Source organism: Phyllobates terribilis, unplaced genomic scaffold, assembly GCF_046119375.1.
Source record: "Phyllobates terribilis strain yellow unplaced genomic scaffold, ASM4611937v1 Scaffold_1__5_contigs__length_1240528914, whole genome shotgun sequence".
NCBI classification, from domain to species: domain Eukaryota; kingdom Metazoa; phylum Chordata; class Amphibia; order Anura; family Dendrobatidae; genus Phyllobates; species Phyllobates terribilis.
The window spans coordinates 542,044,619-542,070,147 of NW_027362761.1; the positions used below are offsets into that span (position 1 = coordinate 542,044,619).

The 25,529-nt window shown below is 45.6% G+C and overlaps 1 protein-coding gene across 2 annotated transcripts in view; it reads left to right on the forward strand.

Moving 5' to 3' along the window:
* The window catches only part of NOL6 (nucleolar protein 6), a 43,486-nt gene that overhangs the window by 12,302 nt on the left and 5,655 nt on the right, over positions 1 to 25,529 (forward strand). For both annotated transcript variants that reach the window (XM_073680422.1, XM_073680421.1), the window contains exons 18-24: positions 4,698 to 4,852; positions 4,947 to 5,110; positions 6,246 to 6,398; positions 6,736 to 6,833; positions 8,669 to 8,793; positions 10,552 to 10,641; positions 18,883 to 19,083. In XM_073680422.1, the coding sequence (XP_073536523.1) occupies positions 4,698 to 4,852; positions 4,947 to 5,110; positions 6,246 to 6,398; positions 6,736 to 6,833; positions 8,669 to 8,793; positions 10,552 to 10,641; positions 18,883 to 19,083 (986 nt within the window). The remainder of the gene's footprint in view (positions 1 to 4,697; positions 4,853 to 4,946; positions 5,111 to 6,245; positions 6,399 to 6,735; positions 6,834 to 8,668; positions 8,794 to 10,551; positions 10,642 to 18,882; positions 19,084 to 25,529) is intronic.

The following is a 25,529-nucleotide window of genomic DNA, read 5'->3' on the forward strand; positions in this document are numbered from 1 at the left end:
ACCGAGAGAGCAATGTGGCTACCCCCACATCGCCCACTCTCGGACCCGCTGGGTAGGACTTATCCCCTGTCACCTTAGGGTGTCTCGGGGTGATTTCGGTGGCCAGTCCTAGCCTGTTCCCCACCCCAGCCCCCTCCTCGGAGCGGCCTGGGAGGGAGACGGTGGTCCCTGCGGGTGACCTTCCCCCAGTTTTCTGGGGTTGACACCATCCCCTGCACTGTCCAGGACCAGACAGTGCGGGAAGGAGGAAAAGCCAGGATCCCCCCCCTATCCAGGAAGGCATCCTGAGACCATCCTCAGAAGGAGAAAGGAAGAGACGATTCCCGGACCCGCTAAGACAGGTACTTCCATGTCTTTCAGCTGTAGGTCCCAGTCCCACGGCGTTATCTGCCCCCCCCCACCCTCCGCCTCTCACCAAACATGGCGCTTAGCGCTTCCCTGGGCCACTTCCTCCTTCTTCCTCTTTATTATGCGCGGCAAATCTGGCGCGCTTTTCTCCGTCGGGGAGGCGTGTCCGGTGGGCGGTCCCGCTCCGACGGCTATACGCCCCCTCCTATTTGACCAACCAGGGCCGAGGAGCATAGTGACGCTTCCGTCACGCCCTCGAGCCTCCCGCGGACCTATCAACGGGGGGCTTTTCAAGCCCGCCCCCCTTCCCATCCGCCTATCGGAGCCTCGACGCGCTCCGTCATCAACGCAGCATCCTCTGCTCCTCCCCCTACTCCGTCGGCACCTACTGTGACCCGCTCCAGCCTCACCTTCGGAGCCTTTCAGGGGGACACGGGACCGCTTCTCTGCAGGATCGGGTAGGCTCTGTCCTGACACCCCCACCCTTCCCTGCCCACAACGCCCTCCTCTGCAGTATCCCTGGTCAGGCACATATGCCCAAACCCAGGGAGCTCTCAGTCCGTCCCTCTCACATTGTCACATACTACGCCTGTGCTCTTTGCGGTACTAAGTGTCCCGCGGGTCTCACTACGGCCTTCTGATCGACCTGCAAACCTCCCGCCATGCTGACACCCCAAGATCCCCCCGCCGCTCAGGATGTGGTAACCCCCTCCCCTCCGGAGTGGGCTGTTGCTATGTCACAGTCTGTCTCTGACCTCACCAAGGTTTCTCAATCTCTGGTGCAGGTCTTAGAACGCTTACCAGAACGCTTGCCTATGTTATCCACGGCCACCAGCGCTCCGAACGTCCCCACAGACGAGATGATTCGCAGGCACTCCTGCCCCCTCCTCACAGGGGCAGACTGACGGCACGTTCTCAGAAACGGACTCGCACAAGCTCATCCTCCAGCTCTCCAGACTCCAAGGTGCTCCCTGCGTCTCACACCTCTTCCCCGGAGGTCGCCCCGGGATCTGACACAGCATCAGATTCAGACTCTGGTTCTGACACAGACCAGTATTCCAAGATCCAGGACATGATAGACAGCCTTATAATAGCTGTCAATCAGACTCTGCATGTTACAGAAGACGAGAGCCCTTCCCGGGACTATTCAGTTTCCTTCAAAAAGGTTAAGCGTCCTGCACGCACTTTTTCTAACCATGCAGTATTTGACAGTGTTTTTCAAAAGCAGTGGGAGCATCCAGAAAAGTGCTTTACAGGAAAGAAACAGTTAAACGTCCTATACCCCTTTAACCATGACCTTGTCAGCAAATGGACGGAGTCCCCATCTGTGGACCCTCCCGTCTCTCGCCTTTCCGCCAAGACGTTACTGTCTCTTCCGGATGTTTCCTCCCTTAAGGATACCACGGATAGACAGGTTGAGGCCCTCACTAAGTCAGCCTTTGAGGCCGTGGGCACCTCCCTTTGCGCTTCCTTCACCTCAACTTGGGTATCAAAAGCGGTGTCCGCATGGGCCAAACAGCTCAGACAGGGCATCCTAGCAGGCGCCTCCCCGGACGATCTGGCCGACTTAGCTGATCAAATCGGCCACGCTGGATAATATCTACTTACGGCGTCCCTCGACTCCGCTGCATGCTCAGCCCGGGTTTCCAGTAATCTCATTGCCTTACGTAGAATTCTTTGGCTTAAAGCCTGGAACGCCGACCCGGCTTCCAAAAGATCTCTAACTAATCTTCCTTTTCAAGGTTCCAGGCTGTTTGGATCCAAGCTAGACCAGATCATCTCTGATGCTACTGGGGGTAAGAGCACCTCTCTCCCCCAGCCCAGACCCAAACGCCCTTTTCCTAGGAGACGCCCCCTTCAGTTCCGGTCCTTTCGTCAGTTCGCTCAACCGAACCCCTCCTCTCAACAGGACCGTACTCCTGCACAGCGGGACAGTCGTAAGCCCTCCTTTAGGCCCACGCCTAACTGGCGCCCAAAGAGTTGCTCCTCCAAGTCCTCTGGATCACGATCACGATCCAACAAATTTTCCTCAGCATGACGGATTACTCCCACCTGGGACTTCTCCCAGGGTGGGCGGCTGTCTCCTTCTGTTCACAGATTCTTGGCTCCTGACAATAGAAGATGCCTGGGTCAAAGAGATTGTGACTTCCGGCTACAAAATCGAGTTCGACTCCAGCCGACCCCCACGTTTTCTCAGGTCCTGCCCCCCACAACCATCTCTGCTTCCCGGTTTCCTTCAAGCCATCACCTCCCTTCTGCGCTCAGGAGTCATAGTCCCGGTTCCCTTTCAGGAAAGGTTTTCCGGTTTTTACTCAAATCTCTTCGTCGTCCCAAAAAAAGACTGCTCACTGCGTCCCATTCTGGACCTCAAACAGCTAAACCGACATGTACGCATCCGGCAGTTCAGGATGGAGTCCCTCAGGTCGGTAATAGCCTCGATGGAGGCCGGGTAATATCTATGTTCAGTGGACATTCAGGATGCATACCTTCACATCCCAATCTGCGCGTCACATCAGAAGTTCCTTCGCTTTTCCTTCAAGAACGCACATTACCAGTTCACTGCCCTCCCCTTCGGCCTCGCCACAGCCCCGAGGGTTTTCACGAAGGTGATGGCGACGGTTATGGCCATTCTTCGAACAAGGGGAATTGTAATCATCCCCTACCTCGACGACCTGTTAATCAAAGGCCCCACGTTCAGGGACTGTCTCCACAGTCTCCAGATCACCTTGAACACACTCTCCCGGTTAGGCTGGCTGATCAACACAGACAAATCCTCCCTGGTCCCATCCCAACGCTTAACCTTCCTAGGGATGCAGTTCGACACGACCCGTGCCCGGGTCCTCCTTCCGAGGGAAAAGATAAACTCTCTACGACAAGGAATCCACATCCTCTGCGACCCAAGTCCACACTCCCTTCGCCTATGCATGAGTGTCCTGGGAAAGATGGTAGCGGCCATGGAGGCAGTTCCGTTTGCCCAGTTCCATACCCGGTCTCTTCAACTAGCCCTTCTCTCAGCTTGGGACAAGAATCCGTCATCTCTAGATCGACGCATCAAGTTACCTCGTCAAGTAAGACTGTCGCTAACCTGGTGGTCCCGCCCTTCCTTTTTGCCAAAGGTGGTTTCCGCTTTTCACATTAATGAGGACATCGTTTTGCCTTCCTTTTGCCCTGCTCCAGTGCATCCACAGGAGAAGTCCCTGCACAATCTGGACCTGGTCAGAGCTCTACGTGTGTACCTTTCTAGAACGGCCTCCCTTCGGCGCCTGGATGCCCTTTTTGTCATCCCTGAGAGGCATCGCAAGGGTCTCCCTGCTTCCAAGTCAACCATCGCCCGTTGGATACGTTCGACCATCTTGGAGGCACATCGCATCTCGGGCAAACCTCCCCCTCCCGGAGTAAGGGCTCACTCCACCAGGGCTGTCCGCCATCAGGCTTCGGCCTCTCAAATCTGTAAGGCTGCAACGTGGTCTTCTCTTCACACCTTTTCAAGGTTTTACAAGGTCCACACTTATTCTTCGGCTGATGCCAGTCTTGGACGGAAGGTCCTGCAGGTGGCAGTTGCCGCAGTCTGACCTAGTCTGTGACTATCTTCTGTTCTCCCACCCAGGGGACTGCTTTGGGACGTCCCATGGTCCTGTGTCCCCCAATGAAGCGATAGAGAAAGAGGGATTTTTGGTACTCACCGTAAAATCTTTCTTGGAGCCTTCATTGGGGGGCACAGCTCCCTCCCTGTTTTTGGACATATGTCCTGTTGGGCATCTCATTTAGTTTTCATGATTGTGCCCCGTTGGGCATTGCATAGTGGTTATTTTATGCTTCTCCTACTGCTCTAGCCACTAACTGGTGAGCTTGGTGCCTGTAGGCGGGTGCATACTGCGGAGGAGGAGCTATTTTTCCTTTTTTTGCATAGTGTCAACCTCCTAGCGACAGCAGCATACACCCATGGTCCTATGTCCCCCAATGAAGGCTCCAAGAAAGAGATTTTACGGTGAGTACCAAAAGTCCCTCTTTTAAACCCATCCAATTGTGGAAATTATTATTATTCCATTATCTGTTAACTAAAATGTACTTTTAATGGGGTTGTCCACTGCTTGTACAACATCTTCTCAATTATAGTCTGCCATGTAAAATAACAGCAGCTTGTACTTGTTTCTGGTGCTGGCACCGTTCCAGCGCCGGGTCTCCTGTGCTGTTATGTCATGTGAGCCCTGCAGCCAATCAGTCTCCCTTCCTTCGGACAAAACTGACATCCAGCCCCACTTTGTGTAATCCATGTCGGTGTCTCTGCTGCTACAGATGAAAATTCATACTCGATATCAGTATCTTCTAACTTCTTTTTCTCTCTGCAGTGATTTGTCACATGGAAGGAAGTGGGAAATGGCCTCAAGATAAAGAGGCCATAAAGCGTGTGAAGGCCGCCTTCCAGCTCCGGCTGGCAGAACTTTTAAAAGTCCAGCATAAATTACTGTGCAAACCTTCCACCACATACACGGACGTCTACAAGGTCCGTCCCGTTCTCCATGATTCCCCCCCTTTCTTTCTTGCTGTATGTGCCTTTTTTACATGGCTTTATTTGCGACCCCTTTATCTTTTTCCAGGACGGCTACGTTTTTCGCCTTCAGGTGGCGTATCACCGGGAGCCGCAGTCCATAAAGGAGTTTGTCACTCCAGAGGGAATGGTGAAGTCGCGCGACACAGAGGAATCCCTTCAGCTGGAGCTGGAAACCATCCACCTGCCACATCTGACCAGCACCCTACATGGGTGAGCACGGAGCTATCCATCCAGGCGCCATACATACTCTGGGACACATTCCCATTTGCCACCTGGGCAAATTTTAATTTTTGCACATTCAGTTTTTCCAAGAGCCCTAACTTTATTTTTTTTTAATTATTTTTTTCCCTCTACTCCGTAAGAGGGCTTGTTTTTTGCGTGATGCGTTGTAGTTTTGAATGACACACAAATAAATATATATATATATATATATATAAGTGCTAGCTGTCAAACACAGATGGCATCTACCTTTTGTGTTCCAGGCTCAGCTCTTAAACCCGCTTCATACAGCCGCATCTTCTCGAGGACGTACTGATACATGACTTATGTTGGAAAGGAATTAATTTTTTTTTTCGAGTTTCTTTATAGTGAACAGTTATTGTTTTACTGATACATTGTAACAAGCCTTCAGCACAATAGGCAGATTTGTGCTGCTTCTAATGTTTACCTCCCAGAGGATTGAATGCAATTGTAGCAAACCCTCAGCTGTAGAGGGCTTTTTGCAAGCGAGCTTCCTTTCTCTGACAGCTAGATCTTGTAAATATTACAAAGAATGCATTACAATTCAATACAATGCCATGAGTGTTGAGTGTTCTGCCTTTTAGAGTATGTAAAACATTTGGATTTATAGTGAAAATTGCCATCAGATTCATAGCAAAATAAAATTTGACAAAAATCCATCAATGTGAACTTACCGAGTTATCCCAACTTTTTCCTCTTTTCTTAAATGCAGGTATTTTAGGCTAAAAATATGGGTCTTATGAAAAATTTTGGACCATTTGGCATTCACAGGCTCTTAGTTTCCCTGCACATTTAGCTTTGATGTGGTCATAAATCGGCTGGGAAGAGCTCAGAAAAACATGAAGAAAAGAGTTACAAACTGCGTCAGACTGTCATAGTGAGCTCACTGATGGAGTCTCAGTTAACTCATTCTGTAGCCATCAATAAGACAGCGCAACACACAGGCTATAGAAAGCAAATGGTGCAAAATTTTTAATGAAACCAAATGTCAAAAATGATACATGCATTTAAGTGTAAAAAGAAAAATTGTTCTCAAAAGTGGTAAACCCTAATGTTGCTGTATTAATGGGAAGGTGACTTCTAATTTCCTTATTTGTCTCCTCAGCCTCCACCAACAGCTCCCGGCTTTCGGGGGAACGTCGCGTCTTGCCAAGCGCTGGATCAGTGCTCAGCTCCTTGCTGACAGTGTCTCGGAGGAGTGTGTGGATCTCCTTGTGGCTTATCTCTTCCTGCATCCTGTGCCCTTCACTGCTCCAAGGTATCGTTCCCAGCTATGATAAAAGCCTTTTACATGTTTTGTTAAAGGTGGCACATTTTTGGCTCTCTGTGTGGCAGAAAAACTCTGCCTGCTTTGAGCACCTGTAGATTGATGACAATTTTTTATTTTTTTTGACAAATTTGTTGTAAATCCGTCAGACTCGTGAACAATCACCTCTCATCATGGGGGCAACCAGTCATCAGGTCCTCAAAATCCTAAAACCCAATTGAGTTTTCACAGTAATCCATGCGATATTCTTGTGCCATACTCGGGTGAGAGGGGCAATGTATGGTGGGTCGCTGCTCCGATTGATGTCATTTTTCTTCTCTTATTTTAGTTCTCCCCAGGTGGGCTTCCTCCGATTCCTCAATCTCTTGGCCTCCTACGACTGGAAGAGCAGCCCCCTCATTGTAAATTTCAATGGAGATCTGACCGGTGAGTGTTAAATGACCCAAAATCTGTATAATCCCTTATCTAACGCTGAGCCCGTCCTTTGTAAATTCATTGCTGAATACTAAAGCGCACCTGTCGTCTTGGGTAACTTTTCAGAATAAGCCGTCATGTTTGGGTACATGCAGAATAACACTGTTTCTATCCTTTGTTTGATCTGAGTCCTGCCTTTTTCACCAGTTTTCCCCTTGGCTGGCTCGATCTATAATTGTTAGTTTTTTCCTGAACTAGCGGCTGTAGAGTAGCTGCTATCCTGTCACACAGACATGAGGGATTCCTGTTCTCCTGTCTCTTAAGTAACACATTTTCAGAAGCATCAGCAGCATGGAGGACATTTTTCAGCATTACTGAGCTTTGTAACTGTGAGTCCAGCTCTGGGATAAGCTAAATTATTCAATATCTGAATGTCTTGTCTCTCTTTTCTCGTTTCCTCATTCTGCTCCTTAATAGGAGGTGTAACCTGACACCTCACTATGCTGGAAGTCTGTCTTGTCTTGAGGAAGACAGACTTGAATTTTTTTCTTTTTTTTAGATAGGATGATTAGTTCAGGAGGTGGAGGGAGAAGAATTGGCTCAAAAGTGGAGAAAGAAGCAGTATTGTCTTGAATAAGATATATAGTTTTTTATGTTCGCTTGGACTATTGATTTATGCAAAGTTCAAAACTATCAGCAGCATGGAGGACATTTTTCAGCATTCCTGAGCTTTGTGGCTGTGAGTCCAGCTCTAGGATAAGCTTAACCGTTCAACATCTGAATGTCTTGTCTCCCTGTGCTCGTTTTCTCATTAACAGGAGGTGTAAGCTGACACTTCATTGTGCTGAGAGTCAGTCTTGCCTAGAGCAAGACAGATTTAAGCTATTTTTCAGAGAGGATGATGAGTTGAGGAGGTAGAGGCAGAAAAAGTGGCTCATGAGTGGAGAAAGAAGCAGTATTGTCTGGAATAAGATTATAAGCAACTTTGCAATATATCGCTTGCACTATTGATTTATGCAAAGTTCAGAAGCCTCAGCAGGATGGAGGACTTTTTCAGCAGTACTGAGCCTTGTGGCTGTGAATCCAGCACTAGGATAAGCTAAATCATTCAACATCTTTGTCTTGTCTCCCTCTTCTCATTTTCCTCTTTAAAAAGAGGTGTAACCTGACACCTCACTGTGCCGAGAGCCAGTCTTGGCTTGAGCTATTTTTTTTTTTTTTTTTTTATAGAGAGGATGGTGAGTTCAGGAGGTATAGGGAGAAGAAGTGAGGTTTCTATTGTGTGCATGTAAAATCTCCATGGCAGGCTTTGGAGTCCAACTGCGGCAAGGTCCAATTTGAAATGCCATGTTGGCAAATTGCTGGTGGCTTATGAGAACTCTGATATATTGTGTACAGTATTGGAAAAGCATGTGACTGACATTAAATAGTGGAGTCATTTTATTAATATATCCCAGGATCTTGTACTGATCCCGTATTATACTGCAGAGCTGCATTTACTGTTTTGCCATTTGTGTTTGGAATAGAAGGGATGTTCCTTCATCAGATGACTGTACAGTGCCTGGTGGAAGGCTTTTTGCAAACAGTAAGCTAGTTTAGATGATTTTCAGCCATGTAGCCAGCAGAATTATGAATGCAGCTCTTAAGTATATAAATTAAGACAAATAGTAGCGCTATATAAGTGATTATATTAATACATAATTTAGTTACAATGTTGCTCAACTTGTCATGTAGCATTATTTTCCATGTAAATTGAGAATGCTTTTGAAAAGTCATAGGTTTTCATGAAAGTTGAATAGTTTTTACAACTTTTTGTATTTCTTTCCTTTTTTCATTGCTTTTCTTAGATGCTGATTTCTCCGAGATTCAGAATGACTTTACTGCGACTCGTGATAAACTCCCAGTAATGTTCATCGCCACTCCGAAGGACAGGAAAATGTCAGTATGGACCAAGAAAAAGCCAACTGCTCAGGTAAGAGAATTACCTGAGAATAGATGCTTAAAGGGGTTTTCTGAGAATATGCTAAAACATGGCCACCTTCACATATTTCAAGCTGCAACCCGTCCTAGACCAGTGTCAAAATGTGTTGCAGCATGAAGAAGTGCCACTTGAGATGTGTCTCGACTGTTAGAGGAGCAGCATCGTGAACAAACATAACTGACCTCCTCACTCAGCTGCGGAACAGGGCTGTGACTGGAAAAAAACAAAACTTCTCATCTGCTGACTGAGGAGATATTTTTTTTTCCCCTTGCTTCGGTCCTGCTACGTGCTGATTTGTAAACCTGTTCTGCTAAGCCAGTTTTATAGGTTTACAGTAGAGCACGGAGGAAGACTGAAGCTGGAGAAAAAAGCTTATTCAGTGAACCAGGACAACTTTTTTTTTTTTTCTCCTGTCACTGCCCTACTCTGCAGCTGAGTGAGCAGAACAGTTGTATGCTCACAATACTGCTCCTCTGACAGATAAGCCATGTCTGGAGTTTCTTCAGGCTGCCACCCATCCTAATGCGTAACTAGGATGCGTTGCCGTTTGAAATATGTGATGTCTGCCATTTTTTTTTTTAGATCAGTTACTCTGTGAACTTAAAAGGGAGCCTCCAGCTCCAATTGGAGCCTTCCCGTGCTATTTCTTACATGCAGTCTATTTCTCTCATAAGCTTGGCTGTGACTTCAGCCTTCATTTTCCTGGATAGGAAAAAGCTGTCTGACATCCACCACTTTCAGCCAAGTGCAGTTGCTTATTTTGTCACTTGGTGTCTGGAGGTTCCCCCCTTCTGTCTGTGTTTTTTTTTTTTGCAATAAGTGGCAATTAAAGGCCCCCTCCCATGCTTATCTCATGGTGTCAAAACCTGAAGTGGGATGGAGACAACAGCCGTAACCTAATATTTATCCCTTGTAAGGTCTTATGAAAGCAAGAATGCCAGAAAGTGTAATTTAGTGCAGAATGCTTCTAGATGCTCCTGTTACTTGGATTTAACACAAATCATTAGCTCCAGCAGTGACTCCTTGTATTTGCTATCGACTTGTCAACTGTTAATGGCTAACTAAGCAGACTTGCTGACCATTTCCACTAATAACGAACAGAATAGTGAATGCAGCTCTGGAGTATATAATGCAGGACCATGACAACATCACCAATGCAAAGTAACGGCCAAGCTAACCCTTTTTTAACCGGAGAGTGAACTTTCCGTATGTTGTCCATGTAAGGGCCCGTTGGGTAAGTTAGATCTCATTGCTTGCAGTTCCTGCTGTACAGCAATGAGGGCTAAGATTTAGAGGCTTTGAAAAGAAAATTATTAAGTCAGGGGCAACAAAGTGTCTTGGCATGGAACCAGGAAGGAACAAATCGCTGACGGATTGTCATTTTGTATTATTTTTTTTGTATATCTGTTCCATTCCATCTGCAATATCTCTGCTGTGACATATCTGTGACATCTGGGGACTAAAAACCAAGCACAGCACTCGGCCGTCTCCGGCAGTCCTATAGGCAATGAATAGACCACTGCTCCAGTCAGACGGCGCTCTTCAGAGCCATGTTCTTAGGATTGCTGTGGGACCGCCAGTGATTAGCAAGTTATTTCCTATACAAGGGATAGGGAATAACTTTAAAATTCCTTACAAGCCCATTAAAGTAGTAACTTGCCTCATTTGCTGACTTTATAGGGCTTATGACAAATAACCGTTGCACTAGTGGAAACAGTCTTTAAAGCCTTGTGCATCTTTCCCCCCCAGATCTTGCAGCGTCTCATCATCCTCACCTCCGAGTCTCTGACAACCGTGGAGAAGCAGTTAATGCAGCCGTCAGAGAGCAGTGACATCAAGGTGGGTGCGACATTCAGACATCACCCGATAGCAGATTCTTTGGCATCGCAGTGAGATGTGTAACCCATTTGGACACACTGAAAGGGTTCTTCTGTGCCGCTCATGTCTGCCTTGGGAGGAGAACATCCCTGAAGGTGTGGCGTCGGCAGGTACCTGCAAGTGCATGATAACTGGCACATGCCACACAGTCATCCGAGCCGCTCTCCTCTTTGATGTGGAAGTATGTGGCATTGGAGAACCCTTTTAAGATTGTGTGATAATAGTAATTTTTAAAAAAATGTTTTTATTTTCTTTTATTTTTTTTGCACACGATTATGGGGCAGCCATCTTTCCTGAGCTGCCTTTAACATTGACTTCTATGGGAGAGTGTTGAGGGCATAATCAACAAAGCTGGCTGCCATTACTACTCCAGGGTTGTTTCCTACTAGTGATGAGCGAGCATGCTCGTTTAACCCTTTAACTGAGCATGCTCTGGTGCTTACGGAGTATCTTCGGTGTGCTCATATATTATGTTCGAGCCCCTGCGTCTGCATGATGTACGGCTGTAAGACAGCCACAACACATGCAGGGATTGCCTTTTGTTAGCCTCAACACATGTGAAGATTCCCTATCTTACAGCTGTAAATCATGCAGACGCAGGGACTCGAACTTAATATACGAGCACGCCAAAGATACTCGGTAAGCACCCGAGCATGCTCGGTTAAAGGGTTAAACGAGCACGCTCGCTCATCACTATTTCCTACCCATTTGCCATTTAGAAATAATGCTGACTGACAACCCACTGTGGTAACTGGGTCATCCTACTGGTTGGCACTAAGCTCTCCTGAGAAATTGATATGACCTTAATACTATGGGGTCCAGAACTCCCCTCTAATCCAGCATCAAAAAACAATTGTCCAAGTGGTAATTTTTTTTTTGAGAAATTCACTACAAATTGGAGGGAGGCACTTGTAGAGCATAAGTGACCCAGGCAAGTATGGAAATTAGTGAGCCAGGACAATTTCCGCAGCTGAGCGAGCCGGTCAGTTGTGTGCTCACGATGCAGCTCCTCTGACAGATAAGCCATGTCTCGAGCGTAGTTTCTTCAGGCTGCCACCTGTCCTAATACGTAACTAGGATGGGTTGCCATTTGAAATATGTGATGTCGGCCATTTCTATCACATACTCGAAGAACCCCTTAAAAAGGAACCTCCATCTCCAAATGGAGCCTTCCCTGTGCCCTGAGGCACTGATGGAGCATAAGTGGCCCAGGCAAATATGGAAATTAATTAATAATATATATGGGATTGTATAACTGATGTTCTGCCTTATATTACAGCAATACAGATACTGCAACCTCCAGCATTGTAAAATTCAGTGCTTTTGAAAAAAAATACGACCTCATAGAGAGCGATTGATTTTTGATATTTGTGCATCATCTCCCATCTTTTGTTGTCCAGTATTCATTTTTTTTCCAGCAGAGGGCGCTACAGCTTTACAGTCTATTGTGATGATACAGCTGGGGTATGGCTGCTGTGGAAAACTAACATCTGTACTTTTGAGATCTTGTCACTTTTAATGCAGGGGCTGCCCTGTTTGCCAGTGAAATTTTGGGATTTAGTGAGGATGAAACTAATGATATGTGTGGAGAAAGCCAGGCAGACTTTTATAACCGTGTAATTGACCAAAATGTGTATCAATAGTCAGTTTCCAATCTTTCAGGTTGATATGGAGTAAATAAGTATTAAAGCGGTTGTCCGGTCACATATTGATTACTTATCGGTACAGGTGGTAAATTATATGAGATTTGTGTTGGTCAGACACCCGGCACCCCCACTGATCATTTGTTATTTACTCCAGATGCAAACTCATGGAACGGAGCTGCAAATCTCATCTCCTTTTAATGTATAGTGGCCACTGCAAAATAACAGGAGCTGTTCTGCATTACCTGTCAGCTCTGCTCTGTGTGCTTACAACAAACAACAAATTACTTACAGCAAACAACAGCTAATTGGTGGGTATGCCAGTTGTCCGATCACTTCTGATCTAATTTTGATGTCCAATCCAATAGGATCTGACCGGACAACCCCATTAACCGGACACCCAACTGTCTGGTTTAGCTGATGTGAGAAGTTTTCTTCCTTCTGGAGAGGAGCTAATCTGTATATTATTTACGCATGGCGCTTTGCCTGTACATAGGTCTCCATGCATCGGATGGATCAGGGCTGCAGTTTTGCCTGACGTAGAACTGTCTAATTTTATTGCGTAAGATTTCGAGTTCACAGCAAGATGGTTTTTGCATCATGCCAACTCTTCTTGGAAAACTAAGGGATTGGCACCGGATTTATGCTGGGGCCTTGCAAAATTCATCCTCGCCCATAATTACTTCTCATTTGGTGACAGCATATACTTACAGCAGACCGGTGCAGGAAATCTTTTCATGGCCTAATCAACCTGACCTAGTGCCCCTGACCCATCTCGTTACATTGATAATGTATTATATGGTCCCTGCACTTTCAGACAACTTGGTCTCATATGATAGGTATTTGGATAAAAAGACAATCTGCAAATCACTTCACTTAAAAATAATGTTGTCTTACCTCCCCAAAAATCAAATGTCTGCTTCCAGGTGTCACTCTCCTGTATAAATAGCTGCTTGTTGTCAAAACTAATCCATCTCAATGTAAAGGAATAATGTAGAGGTGGGCTTTCTGTTCAGGGCAGGGAAGCGGGTAGTAAAAAGCAATGCTTATTGAGGAGTGAAAGTAAGTTCCAGCACTTAAAGTGCCGGCAGAATGCTTATGAAGAGGGATCCTGATGGATGGCAACACGCAGAATAGAAAAGAGACAGTTCGTGGGCATATTAGACAGGCATATGCACTAAAAAACTGTTTTACCTTGTTGTGGGGGATTGGGGGAAGCAAGACAATGCTTTTACCGGTTCAGGGTAATTGTCCGGTACAGTAATCTGGCCTGAGCAACAGCTAAAAACATTCCATTTCAATTGGTTTCATCCCACCATGAACACTGAACTACTACTGCATAGTAGTTACACACGTGGTCAAAATTGTTGGTACCCCTCTTTTAATGAAAGAAAAACCCAAAATGGTCACAGAAATAACTTGAATCTGACAAAAGTAATAATAAATTAAATCTATGAAAATGAACAAATGAAAGTCAGACATTGCTTTTCTGCTTCCACAGAATTTAAAAAAAATTAAACTCATGAAATAGGCCTGGACAGAAATGATGGTACCCCTGAAAATGATGTGAGAAAAGGGACATGTTAAATCAAGTTGTGTCCACTAATTAGCATCACAGGTGTCTATAATCTTGTAATCAGTCAGTGGGCCTGTATATAGGGCTACAGATACTCACTGTGCTGTTTAGTGACATGGTGTGTACCACACTCAACATGGATCAGAGGAAGCAAAGGAAAGAGTTGTCTCAGGAGATTAGAAAGAAAATTATAGACAAGAATGTTAAAGGTAAAGGTTAGAAGACCATCTCCAAGCAGCTTGATGTTCCTGTGACTACAGTTGCACATATTATTCAGAAATGTAAAATCCATGTGACTGTAGCCAACCTCCCTGGACGTGGCCGCAGGAGGAAAATTGATGACAAATCAAAGAGACGGATAATACAAATGGTAACAAAAGAGCCCAGGATAAGTTCTAAAGAGATTAAAGGAGAACTTCAAGCTCAAGGAACATCAGTGTCAGATCGCACCATCTGTCGTTGTTTGATCCAAAGTAGACTTCATGGGAGACTACCAAAGAGAACACCATTGTTGAAAAAAAAAATCATAAAGCCAGACTGGAATTTGCCAAACTACATGTTGACAAGCCACAAAGCTTCTGGGAGAATGTCCTATGGACAGATGAGAAAAAAATGGAAGTTTTTGGCAAGGCACATCAGCTCTATGTTCACAGATGGAAAAATGAAGCATATCAAGAGAAGAACACTGTCCCTACTGTGAAACATGGAGGAGGCTCTGTTATGTTCTGGGGCTGCTTTGCTGCATCTCACACAGGGTGTCTTGAATCTGTACAGGGTACAATGAAATCTCAAGACTATCAAGGGATTCTAGAGAGAAATGTGCTGCTCATTGTCAGAAAGCTTGGTCTCAGTCGCAGGTCATGGGTCTTGCAACAGGATAATGACCCAAAACACACAGCTAAAAACACCCAAGAATGGCTAAGAGGAAAACATTGGACTATTCTGAAGTGGCTTCTATGAGCCCTGACCTAAATCCTATTGAGCATCTTTGGAAAGAGCTGAAACACGCCGTCTGGAAAAGGCAACCTTCAAACACGAGACAACTGGAGCAGTTTGCTCATGAGGAGTGGTGCCTCTCGATACCTGTCGAGAGGTGCAGAAGTCTCATTGACGGTTACAGGAATCGTTTGATTGCAGTGATTGCCTCAAAAGGTTGTTCATCAAACTATTACCATCATTTCTGTCCAGGCCTATTTCATGAGTTTAATTTTTTTAAAAATTCCGTGGAAGCAGAAAAGCAATGGCTGACTTTCATTTGTTCATTTTCAAAGATTTTTAATTTATTATTACTTTTGTCAGATTTAAGTTATTTCTGTGACCATTGTAGGCTTCTTTCAATAAACGAGGGGTACCAACCATTTTGACCACGTTCGTACGTCGGTATAGGGGATAAAGAGGCCGCGGTCTTTTGTATTGCATGGCAATCAATAGAAAGAGGCGTCCTGTTCTGATATTGTGCTGCTTCTTAATCCGACGACAGATTCAATTATCTGTTTGACCTTTTTTGGGTGATACCTACTGTATGCTGTGAAATAAGTTTGTCTTTAAAAATAAATAATATAGTTCAATATGTCACAAAGAGAAACTTGTAAAAAGTGTGGGCAGTGATGTCAAAAGAGAGCGCATTCCAGAGAGTTGGCGCAGCACTGGAAAAGATTTGAAAGAACATTGTAATGATAATGCATTTTTTTTACCATAGGAAACAAGATTAATGACTCTTTTTAAGGAAACCAGATTAGGCTTGTATTTTCCTTTCTTAGTGACCGTATTTTTACATTTGTTTTGCGGAGAAATGCGGTGACTGCCAGAATTATATCATTAGTCTTGTATCAAAGTGGCGAGGGCTTGAAAAAGTGCCAGATAAATTAAGCTAGTAGACCTAGTGATACCTTTGAAAGAACACTTTAAGAGGTTGGTTGAGAGAAGGACATGGTGATTTGGCACTGCCATGCGTATGGAATAATCCCATGGTGCTTATGTTTGCTACTATAGCATTAGCTTCTGTTAGCCATGGAAACCTGAAGAACAAGGAGCTTCTGGCTTTTACCTATGTTCTGGGTGTGGAAGGTGATGGGGAAGTCCATGAAGGCTTTCAGGGTACCACGTGAATAAACCCCAGTACTGGGAAATATGCCATTGGCAGTCACAGTATAGAACTTGTTACGGAGCTGCTCATGCGCAGCTGCTTCTCTACTGCCCGTGGCGAGCAACAGGTGGATGTAAAGTGTGACCATGTTCTGTTTGGACTGCTATGCTACCTGCCATTGTGTACTGCCATTCTTGTATTTGGAGAAAACCATTTTGTTTATATTTTAATGAAGCAAAACTAATTAGAAGGCGTCTGCCTGATACAGGAGAACCTTGATGCAAAGACAGCTGGGTGGGGAGAGCACACGCTGTCCGCAGGCTTCTACCCTGTTCCTGTTATGTTCCACTAGATTGCATTACACGCATGGCATTGATTTACTGTCTCCAGACTCGTCATCACTTGGGTAGACATGGGGTTTGTGTGATTCGCTATGTAGGCTTTGTAGATGTTACCAGGCAGCACATACATAACATGGAAGGTATTGGCTGAGATTGAAAAAAGGGACTTATTTAAGTCCTATCTTATTGAGAATAGATTGTGGTCACCTCATGGTCGCCTACTGTCCTAATACATTTTGTGCTGACATTTATTGTGTGTTGGGGGGGAGGTGTCTGGGCACTATCTTCCTATGTATTTTGGGGGGGCACTGCGACTCTCCACGTTGGTGGGAGAGGGGGCACTGCGACTCTCCACGTTGGTGGGAGAGGGGGCACTGCGACTCTCCCCGTTGGTGGGAGGGGGGGCCCTGCGACTCTCCCCGTTGGTGGGAGGGGGGGCCCTGCCACTCTCCCCTTTGGTGGGAGGGGGGGCCCTGCCCCTTCCCTGTTGGTGGGAGAGGGGGCCCAGCGACTCTCCCCGTTGTCGGGAGAGGGGGCACCGCGACCCTCCCCGTTGTCGGGAGAGAGGGGGGCCCCCGCGACCCTCCCCGTTGTCGGGAGAGGGGGGCCCCCCTCGACCCTCCCCGTTGTCGGGAGAGGGGGGCCCCCGCGACCCTCCCCGTTGTCGGGAGAGGTCACGCTGTGGAGGGCTGGCTCTCTTGTTGTGCAGCAACTGTATTTTTATTAGACCATTGCATCCTTATCTTTCTCTCCAAAGTAACTTATAAGGAAAACTTAGGAATTGTGCATATCGTCCTCTCCAATCCTATTTTTTCATTATAACTGTATCCGCCTGTGACTTTACACTTTTTGAGAAACTAAAAGTACTATAATTATGCATTATTCTTCTTCTGTATCCAATAGCCCAGTCTGTGGGGTATAAGCTAGAGTTCATGTGCTGCTATTGAATCTTTTGTTTCTAGCATTTGATACAATGTTTGGGGCTGAGGTGTCTGGGACATTCCAGAACGGATGACGTCAGATCTGCAGAGTGATACATTGTTTCATGGAGGACGTGTATGTGGAGAAGGTTTCTGTTTGCTCGGTTTGTTCTCATTACTAGATTGTATCGTCTTCCTAATCCTTTTTTTGGCTTCATTTCATTCTGAAAAGAATTGGTGTAAAAATCTGCATCCTGCTGCGATGATGGATCTACATGTCGGATGTGTGCTGTGCAGCTCACACAGATTCCTGGGATTCTCGGGGGTGTCAGGGTACATCTGCACATCGGGGCACATTGAAGAATCACAGTAGGCTTTTTTTGTCCTGGATAGGTGTTGTGCCCCCCACTTATTCCCACCATGCATATGGTGAACCCCTGCAGTACGTGCGCTGATTGCACAACCTCCGGATCTGTCTGTTTATACTGGATGGTGTCTCAGCGAGGAATACAGTGTCGTGTTGTCACGCCTGAGCTTGCACAATGAACGTTATACAATCCTGGCTGAATGAGTATGTTTGTGTCCTGACCAGGTGGTGCGAAAGCTAACCCTGCGCCATGCTCCTGGGTACACAGCCGTGCGGGGATCCTGCAGTGCCTATGCTAAACACGTGTGTCCATCAGGTGTTGTATAATGTCTGTTTGCAGGTGAAGACGTACCTCTAGATTTAAGTTTCATGAATATATCACTGGATTAAAGGAATCAAACTTTAGATGCAGGATAAAGATGCGTGCATGCAGTGCTGCCCATCAGATACCTTTAACGCCTTAATGATGCAGCCAGTTTCATTCTTGCACTTTTAGTTTTTTTCCTCGCCTACTTCCAAGGACCATAACGTTTCTACTTTTCCATCATCATAGCCGTATAAAGGCTTGTTTGTTTTTTTTTGTTGTAGTTTTGCATAACACCTTTAATTTTGCCATGTACTATATAAAAAAAATCCAGTTGGCGTCAAATGGAGGAAAAAAAGCAATTCGGTCATTGTCTTTTGGGGTTTTCTTTTACGGTGCAGTATAAATGATCTGAAAACTTGATTGTATGTTTATTAATTCAGTTGCTTAAAAAAATTATGAACTTTGTTTAAAGAAAATTTTGTGTTGCAATTTTTCATGACCCATAGCGGTATTTTTTTTTTGTTGATGTTATTTTTTTTTGTTGATGTAGCTATGTGAGAGCTTTTTTTATTTGTAATTTTTATTGGTGACATTTTGATTGCTTTATATTGCATTATTTGGGTGGTGCGGTAAGTGAAAATAGAAATTCTGCCATTTCGTTTTTTTTTATTTATTGCTGATGGATTAAATCATTTTTATATACTTTAATAGGTCAAAATTCTATGGCTTCGTCGATATCAAATACGCTTGTTTTTTTTGTTTTTTTACATTGTCTTAATTTGTTAATTTTTTTTACTGCTGTTGTTAGATGCAGGTGTAGGCTGTGTTTAGTACAGACTGCACCTACTCTGTATGGAGGAGTGGACATGCCCTTTGTATGGGAACGCTCTATAGAGCCATTTGAGTTTATTTTTTTCACATTCCCTCAGGATTGTAACACATTGTTTTTGTCTTTTGCACAGATGATTTTCCGCCCTCCTCTAGACCTCTATGACGTTCTTATCCACTTGAACCCAAAGCACATTCCCCGTCACAGAGAAGCTGTGGATCAGCCGACCAAATCTTTTGTCCGTGGGCTTCTGAAAGCGGATACATCCTGCATCAATTCCCGCTTTCCCGTCGTGGACTATGATCCTCCCCAGTTATATCTGAATGAACTAAGGGTGAGGATTTGCTTACAATCCACAGATTCCCAACTGCGTGAGAAAGAGTCAACAAGCTACATACAGTGGTGCTTGAGAATTTTCCATATTTTTGCATAAATTTGAATTAAAACATCATCAGATTTTCACACTTAAAAGTAGATAAAACCAAATCAAATGAATCAAAAATATTCGATGTATGTCTTTTTTTGAGGAAAAAGATCCAAAGTTACATATCTGAGAGTGGCAAAAGTATGTGAACTTTTACGATAACTTGAAGGTGAAATTAGAGTCTTGTGTTTTCAATCAATGGGATGAGAATCAGGTAAGAGTTAGTGAGCTGTTTTATGTAAAGAACCGGGATCTACCAAAGTCTGATCTTCACCACACATGTTTGTGGAAACGTATCATGGTACAAAGGAGATTTCTGAGAACTTCAGAAGAAGGCTGGGAAAGGTTCTAAAACCATCTCTAAAAAGTTTTGACAATACCCATCCACAGTCACATAGGGGGATTTGAAGACCATTATTACCCTCCCCAAGAGTGGTCAACTAACAAGGATCACTCCAAGAGTTTAATAGTCCACAAAGGAACTCAAGATAACCTCTAAGCAGCTAAAGGCCTCTCTCACATTAGCTAATGTTAATGTTCGTGAGTCCAACATCAGGAGGACACTGAACAACAATCATGCTCACTGCCAATTTGCAAGGAGAAAGCCACTGCTCTCCAAAAATAATATTGTGGCCCATCTGCAGTTTGCTAAAGATCATCTGAACAAGCCCGAAGGTTATTGGAACAATGTTTTATGGACGATTGATACCAAAATAGAGCTTTTTGGTTTAAATGAGAAGCATTATGTATGGAGAAATAAAACACTACGTTAAATCATGAAACCCCGTATCATCTGTGAAACACGGTGGTGGTAGCATCATGGGTTGTGCTTGTTATGCTGCATCAATGATGGAACAATGAATTCTGAATAACACCAGCAAAATGCTAATGAAAAATGTCAGGACTATTGTCCATGATCTGAATCTCAAGAGAACATGGGTCATACAGCAAGAAAACGACCCAAAGCACACAAGTCATTCTACAAAAGCATGGTTAAAGAAAAATAAAAGTAAAAGTGTTAAAATGGCCAAGTCAAAGTCCGTGATCTTAAGCCTATAGAAATGTTGTGGAAGGACATGAAGCGAGCGCTCACAGGAGAAACCCCCCTACATAAGAGGTTAAGCTGTTTTGTAAGGAGAAATGGGGTAAAATTCCTCCAAGCTGATGTGCAGGACTAATTAATTACGGGAAATGTGCAAATACAGTTATTGCTGCACACGTGGTCATACCAGATACGGGAAGTAAAGGTTCACATACTTTCACCACTCACAGATATGTGATTTTGAATTAAAAAAAATGACCAAGTGTAATATTTTTGTTTTACTCATTTGTTTGATTTGGTTCTCTATCTGCTTTCATGACTTGTTTGAAAATCTGATGCAATTGTAGGTCAAATTTATAACGAAATATGGAAATGGCCTCTTCAGAGTGTAAGAGGACTTGAAACCTAGAATCACTTATGGGATATAGCAATCCTGAAAGTCAGTATCAACTCTTTAATGAGTCTTGCCTCATAACTTGCCATAAGAAGCCAAACCAGAAACTCCATTTGCAGACACATGTTTCAGGGTCCCTCGTCAGTGCAAAGTGTGAGATCTGATTTGGTTAGAGGAGAGGCCTCTGATTGAGGATATAAGGTGAAGGTTTCTCCTTGTGAAGAGTGCCAATCCGGCGTAAGGAGACTTATAAGCCATGCAATGCTCCTCTGGGATTTTAAATATGCAAGTAGCTTCCAGAGAGGAAGAGGACTTGACCTCTAGTGCCACCTATTGGATGCAGCAATCCTGAAAGTCAGTGTCAACCCTTTAATGAGCTCTGCCATATGAATTAGGATTAGAAGCCAAACCAGAAACTTAATTTGCAGACACATGTTTCAGGATGTTTGCCCCTCTTCAGTGCGAAGCAGGAATATGGAAAATTCTGAACCATTTACAAAGGTTCAAGCACAACTGTTATAACATAACCCAATATTTTATGTTGTATGTAATACAACTTCTTTTAGGGTGAAGAGTTTTGGAACACTTTTGCTGGCAGGATATATTTCACTCCTAAAAAACCCCACAAATAATACACCCCCCCCCCCCCAAAAAAAAATAATAAAAAAAATCAACTTTTACCTTGTGGGGGTATTGTGCATCTCTGGGTTTAATTGGGTCTGCCTAACCACAACAATTAACTTTGCATCCCCCCCAACTAAAATATTATGCTTTGATGCAAAGTTACATGAAAGCACCGTTTTGAGTATCAGGTGTCTTTCTGAAAAACCGCTAAGAACCGAATGCAGCTTTAAAAGAAGATATGTGACTAGCAGAGTGCGGGTGTGTGTGGGGGGTGATAACATGAAGAAAAGCTTCTGTATCACCTTTCCTCCCATGGTTGGTGCACTCTGTAGAAGGAAAGAGATGACGGTCATAGACTTTCTCATGTTCCTTGCAGCATCTCTCCTTCCACCACTCTCTTGCACGAACACATGAATAAGCATCTAAACTTTTCATGCTGCTCCCCAACTTTAATTAAGTGTCGTACCCCAGATTTTACCTTTAAGAGTCATTTGAAGGATTCAATTCTGAGTTTTTATATCCTAATATCTAAGCTCTAGATTTAATACTCTGGATGGATGGCATATTGGTAGGGAATAAAGGCCATACTTCAAATGATACTAGAGATTGCAGAGATTTTCAATCTCTTCAGCATTTTATAATTTTGATAAAATATAGAATATACATGCATGTCCTAAACCTTTATTACTCTGTCGCCTCATTGGGGGACACAGGACCTTGGATGTTATGCTGCTGTCCACTAGGAGGCGACACTATGCATAATCTGAAAAAGATTAACTGTGGCTCCTCCCCTGCAGTATACACCCCTAGACGGCGTCAGCCATCTTCAGTTTTTGCTTAGTGTCGCAAGGAGGCACACCTCAGACCTTCACTCGTCCCTCACTTCAGCACGGGATTACAGATGAAGAAAAGAGGGTCTCTTAAGAGACCCCCGGCATGGCTCCTTCCTCTGCCCCCTATTATGGGTGCACAGTTGAAGTTGAGATGGCGTAGCCACCATGCTGCTCCTTCTCCTGCCCCTCGGGTCAGGCTCGAAGTTGAGAACCCCCCTCCTTCCCCAATTCCCTCGGTCTTGGTCCGAAGTTGAGGCGAGGACAAAGCCCCCTGACAGGTGACAGCGGCACCCTCCCTAATCCTCCCTGGGGGTATTAGGTTGAGACACCATCAGGTAGGGCCTGGACGGCAGCATCTGCAGCTCTCACCAGCCAGCACACTGCAGCCGAGGACCAGCAGCAATACAGGAGCCCCAGTCTGTCTGTGGGACCCTGTAGGAGCCGGGGGGAGTGCAGGCAGCCATGGCACACACAGGCACAGGCCTTCACAGGCTCTGCAGCTGCGGCAGCTTTCTCCCTAAAAGCGCCTAAGGGGGACTCTCTTCAGAGCCCCCCTTCCATTTATGCCCCCACCGCCATTCTGCCTTTCAATCCGGGGGGTTCCGGTTCTGATCCAGCCCCCCCCCCCCCCGGACTACCGCGTTGGCCTGGAGCCCCTTTGGGCATAGAAAATAAATTTAGACCGCAGCTTCGGCCTAGCCGAAGCTACCGCCCATTCTCCGGGGACAGGGATTATATTTCTCCGCACCATTCCCCGTCCAGAGAAATACTCCATTCTGATTCACCTAGGAGACGCCTTAGTGACACACAGGAGTCAGAAGATTCCGTCTCAGACAAAGAAACTGATGGATCCCTAACTCTAAGCCCACCTAGCAATACAGCGCTAGTTGAGGACATAATCTCGTCCATACATCGGGTGCTGGATATCTCTGATCCGACCCCGGACGCACCACAAAATAAGATTTCATTTGAAGGAGCCCTGAAGCCGCCTACGTTTTTCTTGAATTATTCAGAATTTAAAATCTATCCTCAAAGAATGGACAGACCCACCAGCTGTGGACCCCCCCCAGTCTCCAGGCTGGGAGCACAGACACTTCTTTCACTGCCAGATAGCTCAACCCTCAGGGATGCAGCAGACCGGCAGGTAGAAAGTATGGCTCGTTCAATTTGCGAAATCACAGGAGCCTCCCTAGCTCCCGCGTTCGCTTCAGTCTGGGCAGCCAAGGTCATACTGGCTTGGGCAAAAAAAAAAAATTTTACAAACTGGCCTTCAAGCTTCTGCCCCTGAACTGTCGGAACAAGCAGTTCAAATACCAGTTGTGGCAGATTACTTGCTTCATGCAGCTCTGGATTCTGCAAGAGGTGCAGCGGGGGCAATATCACACGCCATCACTATTCAGCGTATCCTTTGGCTGCGTGAATGGAAAGCAGACGCAGCATCTAAGAAGTCCCTCACGCAGCTTCCATACCTCAGCGGTCGGCTTTTCGGTGAAAGGTTGGACACAATGATATCCAACGCCACCGGGGGTAAGAGTACTTCTCTTCCCCAACTGAAACCAAAACGCAATTATAACAAGCGTAACCAAGCTAGATTCCGATCCTTTCGGAACTCTTCCGGCTGGTCCATCTCTCGGCCAGCACAAAATAACAGCCGCTTCACACGCAGGGAAGACTCGAGATCGTCACAAAAGTCGGACAAGACCTGGCAGTCAAATGCAGGCCACTCAAAATCAAAAAGAGGGAAATCCAAAAAATTTCTTCTCATCATGACTCACGGACTCAAAAAGACACTCCACCTGTAGGCGGCCGACTTTTACTCTTTCATCAAGTCTGGCTACCTATTACAGAAGACAGGTGGGTCAGGGAACTAGTATCTTCAGGATACAAAATAAAATTTACTTCCAACCCACCAAACAGATTCCTTATATCTGTTCCCCCAAAACCGCCAGAAAAAGCTTTTCACTAAGCGGTCTCCTCGCTCCTTCAAGCACGTGCCATAATACGTGTCCCAACAGCCGAGCGCTTCCAGGGGTTCTACTCCAATCTATTCATAGTCCCCATGAAAGGAGGTGGGGCACGGCCCATCTAGATCTAAAACAGCTCAACAAATATGTAAGAGTACGTCACTTCCGTATGGAGTCTCTTCGTTCCATCATCGCATCCATGGAAAAAGGAGAATATAGACATACAAGATGCATACCTGCATATATACCGATTGCACCTGCCCATCAGAGATTTCTCAGGTTCGCTATCGACCAGGACCACTACCAGTTCGTAGCGCTCCCGTTCGGACTCGCCACGACCCCCAGAGTGTTTACCAAAGTCATGGCAGCCACCATGCACGTCCTACACTCCAGAGGTATAGTGGTCATTCCATACCTAGACGATCTCCTCGTCAAGGCTCCCACCTTCAAGGACTGCGAGCTCAGTGTCTCAATCACGATTGACACTCTTGAGTCGCCTGGGCTGGTTAGTCAACCTTCAAAAGTCGTCACCAGCCCCAAACCAGTCTCTGACATTCCTGGGAATGCTATTCAATATCTCCAGGGGTCTAATACTCCTTCCCAAGGACAAGGCACTGCCTCTCCGTTTAGGAGTTCGCACCCTTCTCGGCAAACCCGCTCGATCTCTCCGGTTTACCATGAGAGTCCTTGGCAGGATGGTGGCGGCAATAGAAGCGGTTCCATTTGCCCAACTTCACCTCAGACCTCTCCAATTAGACATTCTCAAGTCATGGGACAGGAACCCTTATTCTCTCGACAGGAAGTTCCAGCTGACGTCAACCAGGAAGTCCCTTCACTGGTGGATCAACCAGACCTCTCTAACAAAAGGGAAATCTTTTCTCCCAGGTCAATGAAAGGTCCTGACCACCGACGCAAGCCTGACGGGTTGGGGTGCAGTACACCTACACCACAGAGCACAGGGCAAGTGGTCCCCAGCGGAAGCAGCCTTGCCCATCAACATTCTGGAAATTCGTGCCATCCTCCTGGCGTTAAGAGCCTTCCTTCACTTACCGGCAGCCTCCCACATCAGGGTACAGTCGGACAATGCGACAGCCGTGGCATATGTCAATCACCAAGGGGGGACCCGCAGTGTCCGGGCGATGCGAGAAGTGACACGCATTCTTCACTGGGCGGAAAAAAACGGACTCCATTATCTCTGTGGTCCCCATTCCAGGTGTAGACAACTGGGAAGCAGGCTTCCTCAGCCAGCAAGGAATAGACTCGGGAGAGTGGGCTCTCCATCCCGAAATCTTTCAACAGATCTGCCATCGTTGGGGTACTCCGGACGTGGACCTAATGGTGTCTCACCTCAATGCCAAAGTCTCCAACTTCATCGCCAGATCGCGCGACCCGCGAGCGCTAGCGGAGGACGCCCTGGTTCAGGACTGGACCCAGTTCCAGCTCCTGTACATTTTTCCACCTCTCCCCCTGATTTCCAGAGTGGTGAGAAAGATCAAACA